This window comes from Phalangium opilio, unplaced genomic scaffold, assembly GCF_054372755.1.
Source record: "Phalangium opilio isolate 3A_F unplaced genomic scaffold, DU_Popi_V2 ptg000003l_1, whole genome shotgun sequence".
In the NCBI taxonomy this organism is placed as follows: domain Eukaryota; kingdom Metazoa; phylum Arthropoda; class Arachnida; order Opiliones; family Phalangiidae; genus Phalangium; species Phalangium opilio.
Genome location: NW_028324145.1, coordinates 13682912 through 13704145, shown reverse-complemented (window position 1 = coordinate 13704145; position 21234 = coordinate 13682912). Strand labels below are relative to the sequence as shown.

The window sequence follows — 21234 nt, the reverse complement described above, 5'->3', positions numbered from 1 at the left end:
AAAAAAATACCATGATGGTACCATAAGTTTATAAGATATGTTTCATAAGTATGACACTACCTATACTTCGTAATGCTTGAGACTTAAAGCTCGAGCTAGTTCGAGAACGACAAGCGAGAATTAAGTAGACTCGGTTAATTTTGCAGTTCATCTTCCTATTTATGACCTACGTCACTTCATGACAACTTCTCTCAGTAACCAGTGACAAAACTTATGGAAAATATCTTATGAACTTATGAGGGTACTAAAGTAGTCCTACATCATGAAGTTAGTAACAGTTTGGATTGTGCAGCGCTATTGAAAAGTATGGAAATAAGGTCAAAGGTTAAATTAAGCGCTTTGGAATGGGTTGACCAACGAAGTTAGGGAATTTTCACATTGAACCTACAAATACCAAGGAAGAATAACGCAGAGGACTCCTCAAAGACGTCAGCTTGTTTAACTAACTCATTCTAAACCTAAAAGTAAATGAAATAACAAAATTATTACAAACGTACATTAGTTTCCATAATTTTTATTCTACAGAAAGAGTTTTTTGTTCTCCCAAAAATAAATTCCAACCTTTTTTAATTAAGGTCTTTTTGGGATTAATACAAAAAAAAAATTTATTTGGGAATAATTTTTTTTTCATTTATTTGTTTGGTTTTTTGTTGGTTTTATTTCCTCCGATAGATTTTGAAAAAAAAATAATAAAATAAAAGTTTAATAAAAATAAAAAGAGTACCTCAGGTTTAGCTTATCCTTAATATTTTCGCGTCTTCATTTATTTATTTATACATTTTACGATCAACAAACATCGGTTATTTACGCGAGAATCATTTGTAAACAAACACGTAAACAAACAAACAGGGGTGAGGAAGACGAAAATGGCGGGGGGGGGGGTGGCGAAATACATGTACAATAAAATTAATCATTATAAATGGCCAAATTATTTAAATTATGTTTTGAGCACTATATTTGGCACAAAATAATGGTTTCGTTATGTATGTCTGTCTGTTTGTTTGTTTGTCTCTTACACATTATATATATATAACAAATCAAGGGTCGGGGAATCATAATGAAACAAATAAATATTTGAAATTATAAAAATAAAAATCACAACAGTTTAAAAATTACTTTAAGCGTAATTTAAACTATATTTTTTTATTAAATTTAATATTATACTAAGTATTATTTTTATTCGTTTATATTTTCGATAAAGGCGAGTAATTATCTAATTAATTATTAGATAATTACGCGGCCGAATGTTTGTCAAGTGAGGGTGAAAAGAACGAGAGCAAATTATAAAGGTATGTTTTTGATTTAATAGTACTTTGAAATGTTATTGTTATAATTAATAGGGATTGGTCATAAGCCGACTAGAGTAAATTATCTTCAAAAATAATAATCCAAATTTGATTTCAAGTCGATTCAGTAGATTTAATAATAATTATTAAATTTAAAATTTATTTAAATGAGCAAATTTTCATCATTATCTCAAAGTATTTTTAAATCTCGATAAGTAACGGACGTAACTTTAATTACGATTGTTTAATTACGTTTTGGACATAAATTTACTTAAGAACAGATACCACAGACTAGGAAAGTTAATTGTTAAAACAGATGACGGCAATAATCACAATTAATTAACTAGGTTAATTTTAAAAAAGGTAGACCCAACGAAGTACAAACTAAGAAATAAATACTACAGCGCCGGGTTACAGTTTAAAAATAAAACGCAATTAATTAATTTGCTAATTAGTGCCTTAATTAGAACGAAGGAAATCCCTACCCTAATTAGTTTAGTAAGCTTATCAACCTGAGGTACCATGAGGTAATTTTTCTTTTCATACTTTTTATCTAAAAAGTTTGTTATTTAAGTTAAAACTTTAAAGTTCTAATTTGTTGGTTTTATTAAGAAAAAAGGAGTATTATTTGGGGAAGGAAATTAATTGTTTAGTGCAGTCTTAAAAGTCTCTCTAACCGTGAATATTTTTTTTTCCTTCAAAAATTTCAAGACAGTATTTTATAATAGGATTGTTGGTTTTGAAAGAGTTTTATATTAAAATCAAGTTAAAATTTCTAACTTGATTTTTGGTTTTTCTTAAAATTTGACACACATTTATTAGTTTTCTTAATTATTGGCGAAATATTGTCCATTGTTTTAATCGCGGTTTAGTGACGATGAGTGTTTATGTGGCACCGAGATAAATGGCATTCGAGATTCATAATTAGTGGACGAAAAATTATTATGGCTAATCCAGACTAATCGCGGCGGCGCTAATTAACGTTTCATTACTAATTACAAAGGAGTTAATTTGGCTAAAAGGATTTTGTTAGTAAAAGGAAACAAAGATAAATGTATTAGCAATAAATTAACGGATGATTCGCGTATGAACTGGAGGAATACTATGTCTATTTGTCAACAAGTAACATTCTGGTAACGTCCAGTTTTTTACGCAAATCGCCATAAGCCAATTTGTTTTGGGGGGATGAATTTACAAATTGAGGAAAAGATGAAAAGAAAATTCATAACAAAAAAAAATTAAAATTAAACTTCTTTAAAAAATGAGCATTTGTTTTTGTTTTGTTCTTAGAGGTTAGAAAATAAATTTCTACTCCAAAAAAAGTGAGCGAGGAACGTGTCAAATTAATTTATATTCGTTTAAAGGTATTTTATTTTAAATAATATTAATTTGATTAACTACTCGATAAAAATTTATCGTTATTGCAAAAAAATAAAAATTAAAGTAATAATTTTTACTTTTTTTTCTTTTATCGTTCAATTCTCCTAAAATATTTGAAAATAAAACGCGACTTTTCCATAAAACAAAACACCTTTTTTCGATTTTTTTTGTTTCAACGTCCGATTAACAAAACTTAACCCAATAAAATGACACCAGGGACGTTGGAAAACTAAAAAATGTGTAAAAAAAAAAACAACCCACGCGTTTAAATTCTCCTTAATTTAAAATAACACTAGCGAAAATGTTTTTTCATCTCATCATGTGTATTTTTTGTAATTCATACATTAGCCTATCCTATATTACAAAGTGTACAAATTTCAGTTGGAAATTGTACCAGAGAGAGAAAGAGAGATTGAGAGAGAGAGATAGAGAATGTGGGATCCAAAAAGATGGATGGAGGAAGGAAATTTAGTACGTTTAAATCGAAACTTGTATTTATAATGTCGTTCTTAAATTACAATTAATTTAAAAACGTCTTTTTATTACGTGTTATGTCATGGTGGTGGTTTGTTGTATTAGTTCTTACGTTAACTGTTTTGTAGAGTCAAAATACTGTTGCGTGTTTTCCCCCGTATCTCACCCAAATTTTGAGCACATCGCGACAGAAGGTGTAAGGGGGAACCGGACATAATTTCACCATGTCATTCGTCAATACGCGCACTTAATGTTTGAGCTTACATTGTAAGCTAACTTAGTATGGCGCGATACGTGATTTTCTTGAAATCATCGTCTAGTTTTTGCGCGTGTGTTTTTTTTAACTTTATTTCGATAACTCACTTTACGGCTATTTTTTGGAGTCCTCCTTTTTGGGTTCGACATTGCTGCCCATATTGCTGACGACGTGCGCGCCCCCGCCCGGCGGACTTTGGTAATTGGTGAGCTGCTTCTCCAGGTACTTGAGCGACTCGTTCAAAAAGTTTTGTAGCGCCGTTAAGGCGGCGACGATGGCGGGGCTGCCAAACCCGTGAGTGATGAGCGAAAAATGAGTCAAGTGACGTTGGATATTCGGCTCCAAGATCAACTGCGGTCGAGTGTTGCACAACGGGGAACGGTCCTGGTTCAACATATCAACGAACTCCTTCACCACTTGCCTGTCAATCGAACGGATACAATTATTAAACTACACCCACACTAGACGGTACTCCAAAACTCTTAAAAGGGTAGCTCATCATCGGAAGGGTTAAAAAGATTCCGGAAAACTTCGTAAGATTGCAAAACCCACAATGGGCACCAATGAAGATCACCAGTATTTGTTTATTCGAAAGCCAGTAAAAGAAAACCGGATGTTTAAGACCAAAAAAAAGGTGGACACTTACTTCGTGGCTAGAATGATTTCCTTCCGCCTGTAGAGATCGGACGGGTCACTATGAGTTCGACATAAATATTCGGACACTTGCCTCGCGGGGAACTCAGTCTCACACACGTAACCGAAGTCTCGCGCTAAATGAATGGCTTCACCTGAAAGAAAATAGTTTCATTTGTAAATAAATCACACTCAAATTGGCAAGATAATTAAATCGCATTGTAATAATTAACGCACCTTCGACTAACGACGTCAACAACGTCACGTTGGCCGCTTTCCGTCTTCCAGCCGGTAAATTTAGACCTATTTTTTCTAACTTTTCGCGTAATGAACGACCACCATTTTTGGATTTCGCTCTGTAAACAAAATAACAAAAAAAAAACAGGTCTTAAATTTCAATTACACAAAGAAGACATTTGCCAACGAAGGACATTTAAGAATATTCACGATTAGGCCTAAATTTATTTATATTTATATAGTATGAGATATTATTTGTATCTCCTTTTATTTTCTTAACCATTTAATCGTATTCAAAAATTATCAAACAGTAATTACTAATACAGTGTTTTCATGAATAATAATTTAGTAATAGGATGGTGCCAATGTATGATAAGCACCTATGGGACGTCCCGATATCAGGCTGGTTTAAAAACGGTGCCCCTTCCCTTTTTGGGTGGAAAAAAGATATTCTCTAAACATGTTAATGGAAATGATAAGTATCCCAGATGGGGAAAGGACAAAATATAATACTTTTGCACGAGGGACCAACTAAAATCACGGTCCATTCAATGGTGGTGGGGTGCAAGAGAAGGGGAAGTCATCAAACTATAATTAGAAGCGTATACGAGAGAGAGATAGCTCCTCTAGAAATTACTAATTACCATCCCCGGCTTTGATTATGATAATTAATGCATTCCGGCAATCTATTAAAGCCTTCATTATTCAACTTTTCGGGTTCTATCTCCGTCGTCCGACCCGAGCCGAGGTTTGGCCCGCGCTAAGAACCTCTCCCCGACCAAAAGAAATTACACTTTACAGAAAATAAAGAAGGAGAAGAAAAAAAAAAATAAAATATATTGGGCAGTTTACGGGGCAGGTGAGATGAGAAGGAATTTCGCCCCGGGCCAGGGAGGGGAAGATCCTCTAAGATGACTGAGAGAGAGAATGAAGTTGGTGAAGTAACGATAAGACGGAGATACTACGTTTACACAAAAAGTTCACCAAAGTCATTCTAATACGAAAGATAAGTTATTTCCGTGGGATTAAATTCAGGATGAAGCTAAAAAGTGACGTGAATGCAACCAAGACATAGGAATGGCTCTTCTTCTACAAACGTTTGATCGGGTACATGGCCACGGATGTTACCGGTTCTTTTTTTTTTTGGTACAGATGAGCCTGGCTTAATATTTAACTTTTTTATCACGCCCTATAATGTTTGTCTTAATGGGCATGACATTAAAATAATAATAAATAAATTACACTTAAATTTAATCCACTTATGCTAATTATTTCCTCGAAGACACTGTCTGGGACCAAATCGTGGGACGATCATAATACTGTCCGACTTGTCAGTTACGATTACAATTTTTTGTCACGTCTTACCTTCTCAAAACTCCTCCTAGTAGGGAAGCGTTGAGACATTCCGGAGGGGATAGTCGTCTCTGGACCTCACCAACGGTCACTTTGTACTTGGACGTGGAACTGAGGAGAGAAAGACGGCCCGGAACCGAGCAAAAAACGTCCGTCGGTGACGTCACGCCCGTGATAACCATTTCCTTGTGGTTCTCGCTATTACGAGATTTGATACCTGGCGGAACGAGACAAAAGACTTCGGAGGTTATTATAAAAAGCTATTGGGAAAGGTCAATAATTCAGCCAATGAATCTCATCTACCTTTTCGTATGACGCTATTGTGGTCAGTATTGAATAAACCAGACGCGTCATCCACGTTGCCACCCTGTCAGTAAATAAATACAAGAGAGAAAATTGATTTAGAATATTGCATATTTATAAAATTAACATATTTATAAAACAAAAATGATCAAATATTTCTCGTGAACTTTAAGGTCGGTCAACTTCTTAGACAACCACGTGATCAATAATGATTGTTGGGGGGGGGGTAATTAAATGATTAAACAGTTGTGAGTCAACAACGTTCCGCGACATGCCACCGCCTCTCTTCCTTCTACCTAATGACAGGCCTAATTTGCTTTTTTTCTTCCTGAACTAGTTTTATATTTAAATATATTTAAAAACTGAGCTCACTTCAATCGCAGCCTCTCCCGTTTAGACTTGATAGACCTGGCGTTTACGCTAACAATTCTCGCGTGCAAGAAGCAGGTTTTAAAGTTGCAAGAAAGAAATTTACCACTTATATATATGAAGATAAAAAATAGATATTATAAAAGGTAAACAACTTTCCTATATAATTTCCTAAACAAGTTTCAAAGTTCTCACGATAATATCAAATTCCATCAAAATATTAAACAAGAAGAAAAACATTTTTTAAGGGTTTGGTTTAGCCAATGATGGGTTTTGTCACGTTTACGTATATATATACAAACACGCAATGCGAAATTGCGAAGAATACAAATCAATAGAAATGTAATTTTTTTAAAGGGGTTTCCATATTTTAATTTTGAAGTAAGGTCAAAAGGTTATTTGCGGTCTCTAACCACATTACAATTTAAGCAAATACTTTGTTTATAATACTATTTAAAGCAAGTCTAAGCCCAATCGTAAAACAATGTCTAAAATTGGTCTATATCCTCCGTAATTTCAAATATTACTAAGCCTAAATATTTGGTCTATTTTAAGCCTACTAGACAAATGGAATTATTTAGGCTTCTCCTTTCACGACTGAGTGGGTATTAAGCAGGACGGCGAGAGAAGAGATGGGGAGAGAGAGAGAAGAAAGAGAAGAAGATTTTGATTAATAAAGATCTATGGCCACGCCTAGACTCAAGAAGTAGGGAGCGAGAGCAAAAAAGTAGGATGCCTTAGTTGGAGAAGAAGGACAGAAGGACAGGAAAGATACTACTCGGCAAGCAAAAGGAATAGGAGAAGAAAAAATGTAACATAGAGAAGAGACGAGAGAAGAGAGAGAGAAAGGAATTTGCCGCATCCCCTTTTTCGATCGGCGATTCATCCCTAAGAGAAGAGCGGACGGAGAGTGGAGGAAAAGAGAATCGGTAACCATGGGAACGAGGGCGAAGACACATAGCCGCGGGAGATCGTCTGCTTAGATATATAGGGGCCAGGCGCGGGCGAGAGAGCGGGAGGGCTGGCACGAGGAATGTTGTAGTATAAAGGTCTCAGCAGCAACGCTCGGCCCCTAAAGCTATTCTCACCCACGCCCTCTGGTGCCCGAGCTACAAAAAGGGAAATCCCAGAAGCCCCCAGGTCCGAAAACATCGCCGAGAAGAAAGAAACGACTGTTACGTACATTCCCGCACAGACTGCGAGGTGCTCTCTCTCTCTTTCTCTCACTCACTCTTCTAACTTACGAAAAACGAGGGCGCCCGTTTCGCGACCTTGCCTTTGGGTGGAGGGGCGCTTCAAGATGGCGTCCGCGCCAAACTAGAGAAAGGGGGAACTAAGAAAAAAAAAAATAGGACCCCTTAGGCCATTTTTAATAAATAAAATATATACAGGGTGTAGACCTAATACTTTGATTCTTATACAATAAAATTGAGAAGTTTTAGTGTTTCGATCATCCATGGTTTCCTAAATTGTTTTTTCTTTTAATTTGGAAAAACAATCTTAGGTTTGAGATGAAACTCTTGAGCATCTGTTTGTTGGTGGGTCAGTACACTTTCGGACACTGAGTAATAAGAATATCTCTTATAATGGAACTAAATCTGAATATCTCATCTCAAGATAAAACTTCAGTATGACATTCCATTTTTAGTCTGAGACCAGATTGAACTGTCACACCCTGTATATAGAGGGAACTAACTAACTACCCGGGTACCGAAATGACCTAGAGAACCCACTCTTAAAATATATATATATTAATGTAGGACGTTCATCGTACCTTTTTTCTCTCTCTCTCTCTCTTGAAAAACGTTTTAATCGTAAATAGTATTTTTTTTATTTTTTCATTCTAAAAATTGGAGATTAAACCAGGATCTACTATAAGACGACGCGAGTCTTATACTAAACTGCGCGGTATAACATCTAAAGGATAGGATTTGACCCAAATAAAAAAGGGTGTATCCTCATAGACTATAGCGTGATGTGTGTAAAACAAAAAAAAAAATATATTATAAATCCCTATGTAATTATTAAAATATTTTTATATATCTTCTCTCGCTGCTTGCTGTCTTTATAGAAATGTTATTTCACGATAATGGAGTGATTTAATAATTATTTTCAATGTTTACCTTCTATCAACGTCTGGTGCTCTATATATTATATTATATATAGATTACAGGAAAAAGGTATAAAAAGGGGAAAAATAATATAGTTTATTTTTTTATGGGAGGAGGGGAATTGGTACTAATTCATTTTCTTCTCTGTCGATAATTATCGGGTATTATTATTATTAGTTCAGTGACGGTCGAGCTATGCATGGGAAAGAGGTGAAATTAACGTTCACGGGATTAAAATAACCTCAATTTCTTTATATTAGTGTAATATTATTTAATAAAAGGAATTAATGATTAAATCCGCTTTCTTTTCTTTCTTCTTAATTCGGGACATGATCTACATGTATATATTTTAATTTTTTAAATTAACACTAATTGAAAGCGGATGGATTTGTCTAATTTTCAATTCCTAGGACATTTTATTTTAATTTTAATGAGGGGAATTTATAATTATATTTAATCGATATTAACTTTATATTGAGCATGGAAAAATTGCTTCTACTTAATAAAATTTATGTACCAGTTGCGAGAGCTTTGTGTTTTAGAGCGTTTTGATGATTTAATTTAAGTGTGTTTTAACACATTTAAAATCGTGATTGTTTTGTAGATAAAGAAAAAGGTTTGGGCTAAATTGTTGAATTTAATTAAGGTTCTAACTCCGTTAATTATTTAATTAAAATTAAACCTCCAAGCGAATCTTTCTAGTCTTTTAAATTTTGGCTAGCGCCTGTAGAAATGTTTCAACTGCCGTACACCAATGTTCAAGGGGAAGCTTGCATACAGGCGGTTAAAAATTGCGGGAAAAAGAGTGGGGTCTCAAGTCTCGAGTTTCACTACGCAACTTGGCCTAACAAAACTGACCTATTGAACCCTTATATTTAATATTGAAATTGAATCGAACTTAAAAGTAAACTCCGTTCTTTGTTTTCACATGGTAAAGAAAGAAGTTCATGTCCAAACCAATTCGATTTTTGGAGTGGATTTTACTTAGAAACTTATGTAAAGAAGATTAGGTCGTTAAGCCTAACGTATATTTGCAGGGTTTTTTTCTAAGGGTTTTAAATTCAAAGTAATAGAGAGTGAGGCACACCTGTTTGACCGTCACGCGAGTAATTCCAAAACAAGTTTTCTTTCCGAAGAAGATTTCGGCTGGCAGAAAAAAGGGGTGGAAAGTAGTTTTATTTTATATTTCATTAGGACGTGTACCCACAGAGTTAACTATACAGCAAAAAATACTTAAAATCAGAAGAGAATCAACACGAAATAAGCAACAAGTACATGGTTAGAAGATTAGGTTTCCGGCCAGGGTTTTGTAACATAACTTCCGTTTAATTATCTGCTGTCAAACTCCCTTCCCGGAGATGAATCTCAATCTTTTAAGAGAGAAAAAATGCCGAGTAACCAGTTGAGACTGAGAGAGCGAGCCGTATAAGATAGGCGAATGAGTTGACCTCAGTCCATAAACTATCCCCCGTATCTTATCCCTCTTTACTATATTTTCGCAGAACTAAAGGTTTCCCGAGCATAAAAGCTTGACTTTTTTAATAAATGAATCTAGAAATTTATCGCCAAAATATTGTCACCCTTTTAAAAGATAACTGGTTCTCTCCACTGACAAATTAAACATTTTTATATAATAAAAAATCGCCATCTTTCTCTTCAAGTTTCGTTTCTAGTTTCTCAACAATTTAAGAGGGTATAATATTAATTTACCTTTAAAGGTATGATGAAATGAATTTAGTTAATCAATTTGGTCCTTAATTTTTTTTTGGTGAAATTAAAATTAGTAACTAAATAAATTCATATTTGCTATATTACTAATTTTTTGTACTGTTTATAATATAATACTAAGGGACGATAAACTTAATTTAATAATTAATTAAGTCCTTATTAATTCTAATTTCACAACAAAAATAAATAACTAAATAAATTCATATTTCCATTTATCTAATCTAACTAATCTTTATACCGTTTATAATATAATAATACTTCATGGCGTTCAGTACAAAAGACTGACCGGTTCTCCAAAAAGTACCATATTAAATTATTTTTAATAAACAATCCATATCCTTTTAAATGTTTTTATTATTGTTATTTACGAAATTAAGCGTAGTACCGATAATTATTAGCCATTAAACGCATTAATTATTGCATAACAAAGGATTTACCGTGGAAGGGGGGGGGGGTTTGCAGGGAAGATAAAGGGAGGTGTGCCATTGGGGGGGGGGCGTTAGTTTTATTTCGCAATTGTTTGAGACGAGAGTCAGAGTCAGATATCTTCTACCTTTTATATTCAGGTTTGTCAACTTTAAGTTTAATAAAAGAATATGTATATAGTCGAAGGGGAGGGTAGTTAAAAGAAAAAAAAATTCATTTTTAATTACCGAAAACAATAATTAAGACGCGTGTTATGACGGAAGGACAATGTATTAAAAGATTCAAGTAGAGGGGGAGGAGGTAGGATGATGTACCTAACCGTGTTCGAACCTTTAAAGTCCACCTTCAAGAGTTTGTCTTGATTAACTGGTATCTACCTTCCTGATTGATTTATAATCAACGCACAGCTCAAACCTCTTTACCCAGAAGGCTAACAATTTCCAGGGACGTTACTCTTAAATAGAAGGCAAGCACTAAGAAAGATTTTTTCAATCCGCGGCCATGTTAAAAAATGGCGACCAGAAAAGTAAACAAACATTCTTTTTTGTTTGGAATAACGTAATTGCGTTTAAACCAATTTCTCTAATACTAAGAACACTGGTTCCTTATATCCTATGGATGGACTTAAATGCCATTTTTGGGTTTTTTTAGCCGCCATATTTAAAAATGGCGGTTAAAAATATTAAGAATGCCCCGACGAGCGCCTTTTGCTGCTAGTCTATGGATCTACCGCAGGCCGGGCACTGTCCATTCTAGACAAGATAACAAGCTGCCCCTCCAATTATTATGGCGAGATAATTGGAGGGACACTGTCTTTGTTAGGCAAAGATTACAAACTCCCCATCCAATTGATATGGAGAAATAACTGGAAAAGACAGCATGCATGCAATTCTTGACTTCAAAAACGAAGTAGTACCTTTCAGGTGGACTTTAACTATAGGACAGGGTAGGCAGATAGTACATGGTAGGTATCACGGGCCTCGAAAATATATATTAACAAAAATAAAAAAAAAGAAGTTAGGGCGGCATTCCGTAAAAGTTGTTGCCCTCAAGCGCCGGGCCGCGAAAAGAAGAAGCTGCTAAAATATATATAGACACACACACAGAGCGCGCTGCTTCCGATTGAGCTGGCCAGGCAAGAAAATATCTAAAGCTATAAACGACCCAATCAAGTTTTGTTCAAAAAAACTAAAGATAAAAAAAAAGTTGCCCCCGGATGGGTCTTCTTCTGCTTCTCGAGGGACTCGCCGGCTAAAATCGGACAATTTCGACTCTCGCGCATCAATCTCCCATAATCTGATTGCTTAACAAGGACTAGTTATTAAGACTTTGGGTTTCCTGGATCTGAGCCAGGACTTCATACCTATTTTCTTCTATTTTATTTTTCTTTAACACAAAAGGGATAGTGTCATGCCTCGTGAACCGTAACGATAAACACATTACATTTTTGATTCAAGGCCTCGGAATCAAAAGAAAATACAGAGTTCACGACCTTTTGACAATATTGTTACGTAAAGACAACCAAGACAAAGTTAAATTTGATTGAAAAGAAAAACCGAATTATGCCTAGTTTTCTTTTAAATTGGCTTACACTTTCCCTTCAAGGAAATAAGAGAGCTTTATAACGTCAATTCTATACGGTTGGTTAAACAATCGCTTAGGTAGAAGAAGTCCGTCCGGGTGGGGGTGGATGAATGGACCCAATACACTTTATTATCATCTATCATTATCTAGACTAAGGGAGCGTGAAATGCGCATTTAAAACAATACCCTTACTAAATGGCTGTAATCATTTTGTCGCGTATAAAGTAAACAAAACTCATTTAAAAATTTTAACACCTTTTCCGTAGTAATTGAGGTCCGAAACCAAGGGGTTATTCCCTTTCCCCTGGCTGAACTGAACTGTATTAATTGCAGAATATCTACGAAAACTAATAGTTCATCTTCAATCCATCAAATTAACTAACTAAAAAGACACCTCTACTTCTAATAAATATCTTTAATTAAACCGTGTTTAATTCAACAACTAAACCACAACAGCAAACTAGAAATGTGCCTTTGAGGCAACACACCACAGCATATCCGGATTAATATCTAATCGATTTGAGTTTTAACACTTTCGTTAGAACTGTTCTAGTAGTAGTAGTACAATGGGGCGGTATTATTTCACGCTTTAGGTGAACTTCCTAAGTATAATTTTGATTCATATCATATATACCCCGAAGTCTAAGAAAAGAAAAGAAAAACACCCTTGAGAGAGAGAAAGTAGTTTTGATTGTATCTTTAAATGGCGCTAAAACCTCTCCTCGTGCTCATCCTCACCGAGTTTTAAATGTATAAGAAAAAGGGCGCGAAAAAAAAGTTGGCGCCATTTTTCACGCGCAATACGATATCACCACGCGCCGGCCACTCTCTCTCTTCTTATAATACTTTTTTTTTCTCCATGCATTTATCCCCCACTTCATCTTTTCTGAAATCATTAAGTTGTTTATGTCTGTACCCACGCGCTGGTCAGTGGGTCACTTTAGTCACGATTAAAAAGTGTTCTTTCCTCTTTAACACCCGCATTCAGTCTTGATAACAACTACCTCCACGCGCCCAATCAAATCCAGTTTCATTAAAAAGGCGGGAATGAGTAAGTACTCTACTCTAGTTATGTCTAAACATTTAATTATAAGGGTTTATTGTTTCTTTCACTTAAACGTCTCGCGTTTATCTGACAAAAGAAATCGATATACTAATAAACAGCAGAGAGATAAAATTAATTAGAAAATAGGAAATCCCTTTGATTTAATTAGTAATTATTAATTATCATCAAATGAGTAATTATAGATTAAACAAATTAAAATTACAATATTTGTGAGGTTCTGAACTTGGACGTGAAGATGTCCAAGGTATAATTGTTAATTATCTACTATCCTTAATGACCCTTTTCTAATTAGATGGTAATTAATAATTAATGGTGAAATTAAGATAAGAGTTTCGCTTAGTTCTAATTGCACGCTCAAAACCCGATCATTTGACAAATTACTATCGAATGCTGACCATAATAACACATCTTGCACGAACCAATATAGTTTTGAGGTTTCCCTAACTGATAACAACGCGTAAGGATGGGTATTTCTGGGTCTGAGTCAATAACATTTCCAAAAAAAAGGTTTTCCCGATAAAGTTATACCGTTTTCCTCCTAGATCTTATTTTTCTAAACTCCAGACTTTATATAACAACAACACATTGAAAAATAAGTCTCAAAACATCCGAGAAAGACGAGAATAATTTGATTTACGAAAATTGGGCTTGGAAATAGCAATTTTCACGCCAAACAAGTTACATCTAGGGAGCGCAATCTTTTTTACCTACACATGCAAACCAAAAACGCGTACGTCTCTTACTTAGTCTCTCTACAGTGTAAAAAAATTGGCACGCATCAGTGAACAATTCTTTTTTTTTCTACATGATTGTATAAGCTAAAAGTCAAAACTAGTCTTAACATTGGGTACCACCATTTCAGGGTTATATAGTAAAACATGGCTACCTATAAGAAATTTCTTTTTTCAGAACTTGGAAGTCACGAAAAAAACACCAGTACCGTGAAGTAAAATGGCCAGGTAACTCGTGTGGCGAAAAGTAAATATGATTATAAACTATGTACCATAAAAAAGTAACTAGGTTATTAACTAGAAAGGTTTTGTTCAAGCTACAATCTTCCAAATCCGAAGTTATGGAAAAGTTTTCCATAACCGATGTGTTTGCCTATACATGGATAACAGACTAGGAGGATTCATACCATTTACACAAGGAGGCCAAGCTTCAGGTGTTACAAGAGGAGGCCTGACTCGCTGATGAAGTCTAAAGCCAGCCCTTGTGTAAATAGTATGAATTCTCCTTTTCAGTAAACTATGTATTTGTTTAACACAACACGTGTGTGGTTTCGGGCGATTTGTCACTTTGAAAAGCCAGAGTTCAAAGACACTCGAGGTCACGTGAGAACAATGTTAACTCTCTCTCGAAATGTCTTCAAGAACTTACAATGGACGAACGGGGACGGTCAAGGAAAGAGTACGCTTTTACGGATTTCAATGGTTTGGCGCGAGTTTTAGAAACGTTAGTCTATAATCTTAGGTACCATCAGTGTTTCGGCCTTGAATTGGCTTCGGGCTAAGCTAAAAAACCGGTTTTTAACCCCCAGGCGAGGGGTAAACTAAAACCCCAGAAGGGAAAAATTTAAAGGATGGTGTATACTCAACTCGAATCTAAAATACTGATTTGATTTTTTGGTCGAAAAGGACTCTATAGCTTTTTCTCTCTTTTTTCTTTGGTACCTTTCTACTTAAGACTTTTCAACCCAAACCTTTTCTACCATTACAGCTGCAACGAGGAGGAGTAAGTTTTTGAAAGAAAAAAAAAGAAAGGAATATAACATTTTCAGCCCCTAGTTATTATTTTAAAGAGTAGTTTCGCTCAATAAAATATCGTTTTAAATCAAAATGAAGTACCCCTTTGGTTTTTCAAAGTACTTTTCACGATATAAAAAAAATCCTTAATCGATTCAAATTGTATTAGATAAACGTGATTTGGACGGTGTTATGAAACAGTTTTAAAATTAATATTGGCGATTTCTAACAGGCATAAACCTTTACCCTTCCATGGCGCTTGTCATTAAGGTAGGTATTTGATAACTGCATAAGTTTATAAGATATGTTCCATAAGTATGACGCTAACTATTACTGAGAGCTTGTTCGAGAACGAAAAGCGATAATTGACTTGCTGGACTTCCATCCTCCTATTTGGTCTGCATTACTAAGCCTTTGACATGCAGCGCCTGACCAGGCATGTGTCGCTTCACCTCGAATTTATGACCTACGTCACTCCATGACAAGTTCTAGTTTCTAAGTTACCAGTGACAAACTTATGGAACATATAAACTTATGATAACTGTCAGCATCTCTAGATCGCCAAGAGTAGAAAATTTCTAGTTATGAAGTGTTTTTAATTTTAGGGTTTGCGTGTTTGAATATAATATATTTAATTATATAGTCTCTTAGTAAATTTCATGTTTACTCAGAAATGTGTCTATCTCAAGGACGGTCGAATTATCAATACAGTTATAGTTACTTTCAAGGAAATATTGTTTTATAAAACACCGTTCTAATGCAATTTTGAATTTATGCGCTACAATGGGCGTTACATATCTTTATCGTGGGCTGATACCGTAATAACATATTCTAATAACGTTTTATCTCAATACTGGTTAAGCCTAGTTATGACTTGTTTTTATAAACACCAAGAAATTTTTCAAATTCGCAAATGATTAATAACTTAATCTTATGTCGTATCAATACGAAATTCGTGACTGGTATTAAGTTATTAGCGTATTTATTTGAGAAACTGAATAAATTCTTGGCAACAAATTTACAAAATTTATTCCAAGAGTCATACGCACGTGCTAGTTGCCTAGGCCTAATATTTGTTTATTAGCTACGAATTTTAACATCTAGGTAACTTGGCAGGTGTATTTGACCCAAGAAATATACAAACAAAGATAAATATAAAAGATTTCAGTACCAAGTAACTGACCTGTCCGTCTTCGAGGCTCGGTAGGTTCCCAGCCGCGCTGTGTAAGTTGAGCAAGTCTTGTTCAGTGAGTCCGTGGTGCGTTCCTCCGTGCATGAGGACATCCGGCCTTCGGACACCGGCAGCCGCCGCCGCGTAAGCCGCTGCAGCCGCGGCCGCGTCACCTCCTCTTCGTCCCGTCGAGTCTCCGTAGACCGAACCAGATAATCCGGGATGCATCCCAGCCGTTGCCTGCAAGTGCAAGGCCGCCGCAGCCGCGTCATCTTCGCGTCTTCCTCCCAGGACATTGTGTCTTTGCGGAGGTGGATGTAGTTGGTGATACTGTTGAGGGTGCTGCGCTAAGCTGTTCAAGTGAGAGTACGGGTCAGCGGCGTTGACGTGAGAGTGATAATCCAACTGTTGTTGGGGCAAATTGTACGGAGGAGGAAAGTACGGCGGTTGGAAATCCGCCGACGTTGGCGTGTGCGTCAAACGCGGAGCCGAACTGAAGGTACCAGTTGAGCCGATACTCGTGATGGGACCTAGGCCCGCAGCGTGACTCGTTACCAAGTCACGCCGATCCTAAAAAAGAAACCAAAATAAACAATTGATTAGAATTAAACTCGTCAATAAATGAAGATAACAGGGATGTAGTTATGAGAAATAGGTTTCCTCAAACACGAAGCAAACATAGCCCGGGAGCAAATTGGGAAGCAGCCAAGGGTGTAAGTTCCTGACAAATCCGTTGTTGACCCCTAGCCAAGTAGACGGGACAAATAATCTTCAAAATAGTTCTTATAACCTTCAAGGCCATAACCTAAGGGCAAATGGGGAACCCTTTCACGTATGGGGTCTCATAGCGTGACTGTAGAGTCACCGTTGACTGATATCTATTTTTGCACTCGGGGCTAAATATCAGTCAATGCTAAGAACTGCTTTTCAAAAACTGAACCACACAGACACAATCCGCTCCAGAATGATCGCAAATACGTAAATACTTGAAACTTATCGCTATTCAATTTCGAACCTTTAAGGAGAGTCGATGATGGCTCGAGGAAGTCATCTTTCGAAATGAATCAAATATGGATAAGTCAGACGTATTTAAAACGATAAAAAACACCCAAATTTCGGTATAGATAAATTCCCATAGTCTTCGATAATAATTTAAGTAATCGAGTAATCACTGTTATTAAAATTACCGACATCCTGACTACTAAGGAGCAATACCGTCAAATTTCCGTGGGAAACAATAATTCTTCCATCATACATAATTTATAAAACAAAATAAGTTTCATCAAAAACGAAATTAAATTTCATTTCCTCCGCAGCGGATATCCATTTAAAAGATGTTCCAAAAGGGGTAAACTTATATTAAATATAGCTATTTTTAAGTGAATTATGGGTTAAGGAGGGTGACTTTCTCATGATCGGGATATGTTATACGCATCAAAATGGCCAGAAGTCATTGAGAACGATCTATGAAAGATTTAATTTCAAGAAAACCTTTAAGCGATTTGACATTAAAGACGTGTCTTCAATAAATCGAAATGGCACCGCGTTGTATCATTTCATTGATGATATTACGAAATAAGGCAATCAAGTGCCTTTTGACGAGGTTATTTTCTTACAGGGAGCGATACCCGGGTAATATATAAGTATAGAAAACCAGAAACTATACTATTCCCGCCTCAAGTGGCCCCTAACCCTTTTTATTAATTCATAATCCATAGAAACTAATTTTAAATTCAGATTAAATTCTTCAAAATGCCCTCTAGGAATTAATCACGAAGTTGAAAAACAGTACTGAGATTTTATATGAAATTAAATAGCGAGAGAAAGAGAGATAGAGAAAAACCAATTAAAGATAGATTACTAAAAGAGCCTTATAGTAACGCCCCTGTTACAAAACACTTTTGTATGTACCTATACCCAGAAGTAAATTAACCCAAAGTTAGTATTAGAAAAATATAGTATATTACGTGATTTGCTAATTAAGAGTTGTTATTTTAATCGCTGCTTCGTAACATTTAACATTGCAAGTGTCCGATAATCAATTAAGGACATGAATTAAAATTTTAATTTAATTTTGCACGCGCGTTGTCATATGTTAACCTAACCCTAGATAACTTTACGTTAGTATACTTTTATTCTTAAAGGTATACAGAGGTATGGACATAAAATAGTGGAGGGTTAGGTTGATTTTAATGAAATTCAATATGATAAGATGGTTATATTCAAACCTCGGTAACTGCGCCTGTAGTAGAATCGATGAGTTCAAACGCCGAGGGCAATTCGGAGGAGTCCACCACCCCGATTTTTCCCGAGGTATCTACACCCGGGGACAAAGCTACAACACCACCACCGGTGGTATCCTCAGTTTCGTCTCCACGCGATTTTCGCTTGAGCAAGCCGCCCGTATTTGAGCCACCCGAGGCGATGGATTGTTGCCCGTTGCCCGCGGCTCCCACCGACGAACCACCACCACCACCACCACCATTGTTCGCGTTTACAACGCCACCAGGACTGTCCGATTGAGCAATAGGACTCAGTTGAGCCATAATTAATAAACGATTAAAATTAATACGATTTTACTATCTAATTAATTCTTCAAATATAGTAAAAAGGCTGCTTATCGTGGATACTTCGCTTTTCATAATCATCATTACCATCTTGATGAAGGTCATGACGTCGCGATTGACCTTCAACCCCGAGTTTATATAAAAAATGGCGCGACAATTGTTATTAAATCAATATTACAAAATTTAACGCGCCAAAAAATCGGCGCGAAAATGCGATCGACGCGGCTATACCCTACGGCAGAGCCCTCTTAACTCAAAGTTAGAGGGGCAAACTTACTACCTGGCTTACTACTACACTACACTACCCGAGGGCCTACCTCGTTTCATCCTACCTGAGAGAGAGATTTTTTGGTATGCAACTACGTCACGAGGGCGAGTTTGGGACGTAAAAACCTGGAGGGGGAATTTTCGGGTAATTTTTATTTTATTTTCTTTTTTAACTTTTTTATCTTTTCCGAGAAGGAAGAGCAAGAGGTGAAATTGCCCGAAGGTTTTCTTAAAGAAAAAGGCTCGCGGGGTGGGTAGGGCCAAATCCCCCCAGGCATGGGATGGATTGTAGCTGAGAGGGGGGGGGGCGAAACAGCGTGATTATAGGAACGAACGAAGGGATGCGACTGTATCGAGAGAGATGGGGGGAAGACATTCAAAATTGGAAGTCAATCGCCCGCTTGCCGCCACCACTGTTAAAACACATTGAAAACAGAGAGAAAAAGTCTTAACTCCCCTTTTCGAGAGTCTTATCCAAGACTCCAAGACTTTACTCTCGCCCCCCCCCTTACGCTCAAATGCTACTTGGCTCTGACTAGACACGTAGCCTTTATCTTTCTAAGGTTTTTGGCTGCCTTTAGCCTCTGCTTTAACTAATAAGAAACGCCATCATGAGGGGATCGCAACTTTAACGGGCAAGGGAAGAAAGAGAAAATCGACGGTGATGTCAAGGAGCAGTTCGCAACAGCGCTACCTTAATCCTCCGATGTTTAGCATTAATAAAACTTTGTTTCTGTAAAGTGTAAACTGCTCTTGAACCTAAGAACGTGGTGGAAAAAAGAAGACTTGAGACTTGGGAGATCATGGAACGGGGCGGGAAACTCACGCGTCGTTGCCGATGAGGATTCTGGGATCGTCCCGATCTATAGCTTTGTGTCAGAACACCACCGTCTACTACCCTCTTTTTTCTTAACTCGCCTGTTAAGTTCGCATTTAATTTTTAAATAAATCTACAGGTGCCCGGGAAGTAAGCTAAAACTAGGAGAGTTTCTTTCTAGAGTAAATATTAAGAACTGAATTGAACTAGACTAAAATTACTACTATCACGAGGCACATATACAGAGGTTATTTAAAAATAAAATAGATTTTGCGGATTAGCAATGTGAACTGAGCCGTTTTACAGGTGGAAAGAGTCTGTGAAGTTAAGTTCTTGAAATAGGGCATCAGTTTTAGACCCCCTTATTTTTGGAGGGCAAGGTGAGAGCCGAGAAGAAGTTCTGTTGGGGTTGTTAGAAAAACCTGTTACCATCCCATCCTGTCCAGCCCAATGTAATCCATTCTGATATCCTTAAAAACCAATTTAACTTCACAGCACTTGGTATCCTCTCGCTTGGCTTCCAACGTATCATTACAATCACGGGGGGGGGGGGATAAAATAGTATTATCTGATTTTCACCTAAAGCTACTTAAATTTTAACTGAAAAACTTGATAATAAATAAAATGTTTTTAATAGAAACTTATACTTATCCTCTAGGCCTACATTGAATTGAAAATAAATTGGGGAATTCAGATTTATAGACCGGGTAGGGTAGGGTAGTGCCCACTCGTAACCCGCCTCGTGATGAAAATGGGATTTATATTTTTCTTTTTTTTGGCGGGAAATGAAACACGCGGGATCTTTAAAAGCGCGCCACCCACAAGGTTTACAACACTATTCCTTCTTCAATATTAAAAAAAGGATGGTCCAATCATGACGAACAGCACGATACCGGAAGTTAGATAATCGCCCGCGCGGGAACGATTACACATTCTTGCTTCGCTCGTAACAAGTTACGGAAAAATTAAAAAAATAAGTTTGAAAGATTTAGGGTTCATGGCGTCGGCTAGTTTTGACTTCAAAATTCATAAAAGTACTTTTTACTATCAAAGTGATAGTGAAATGGATGCGAACTATTCCTTCGTCAACTACAAACTATGCCTAGCATTTAAATTAAAGTCTTAAGCCTTGTTTTCAACTTTGAATAAGGCACGTGCTTTGTAAAGCGCGCGAAATTTCAACATTTCACGCGCTTTTTACAATCCTAACGCCACGTGCTTTGTAAAGCGCGCCAAATTTCAAATTGCGCGCGTTTTACTAATGCCACGTGCTTCGATAGTAAATACACGGTTGCTCTTATGTACGTTTCACTATTCCTTGGGAAAATATTTTGTACAGACTTACAACCTACGCAAGATTATCAAAGAGTTAAATGCAAGCAAGACTATACAGGTATCAGAAAAAAAACTATATACGATTCTCACGTTTTTGAAGGTTTTCAAGGGTATAAAGAGGTAGAA

General features: G+C 36.3%; 1 protein-coding gene across 5 annotated transcripts in view; it reads right to left on the bottom strand.

Moving 5' to 3' along the window:
* Positions 1 to 498: 498 nt before the first annotated feature.
* The window catches only part of TfAP-2 (transcription factor AP-2), a 40370-nt gene continuing 19634 nt past the window's right edge, over positions 499 to 21234 (bottom strand). The window contains exons 1-7 of one of the 5 annotated variants that reach the window (XM_089841794.1): positions 18351 to 19024; positions 16123 to 16692; positions 5923 to 5986; positions 5632 to 5857; positions 4267 to 4385; positions 4043 to 4184; positions 499 to 3817 (exon numbers count right to left, since the gene is read on the bottom strand). In XM_089841794.1, the coding sequence (XP_089697920.1) occupies positions 3511 to 3817; positions 4043 to 4184; positions 4267 to 4385; positions 5632 to 5857; positions 5923 to 5986; positions 16123 to 16692; positions 18351 to 18668 (1746 nt within the window). In that variant the 5' untranslated portion in view covers positions 18669 to 19024 and the 3' untranslated portion in view covers positions 499 to 3510. Of the gene's footprint in view, positions 3818 to 4042; positions 4185 to 4266; positions 4386 to 5631; positions 5858 to 5922; positions 5987 to 16122; positions 16693 to 18350; positions 19025 to 21234 lie in introns of those variants that run through there. The other 4 variants (XM_089841795.1, XM_089841796.1, XM_089841798.1 and 1 more) reach the window with 4 other exon arrangements.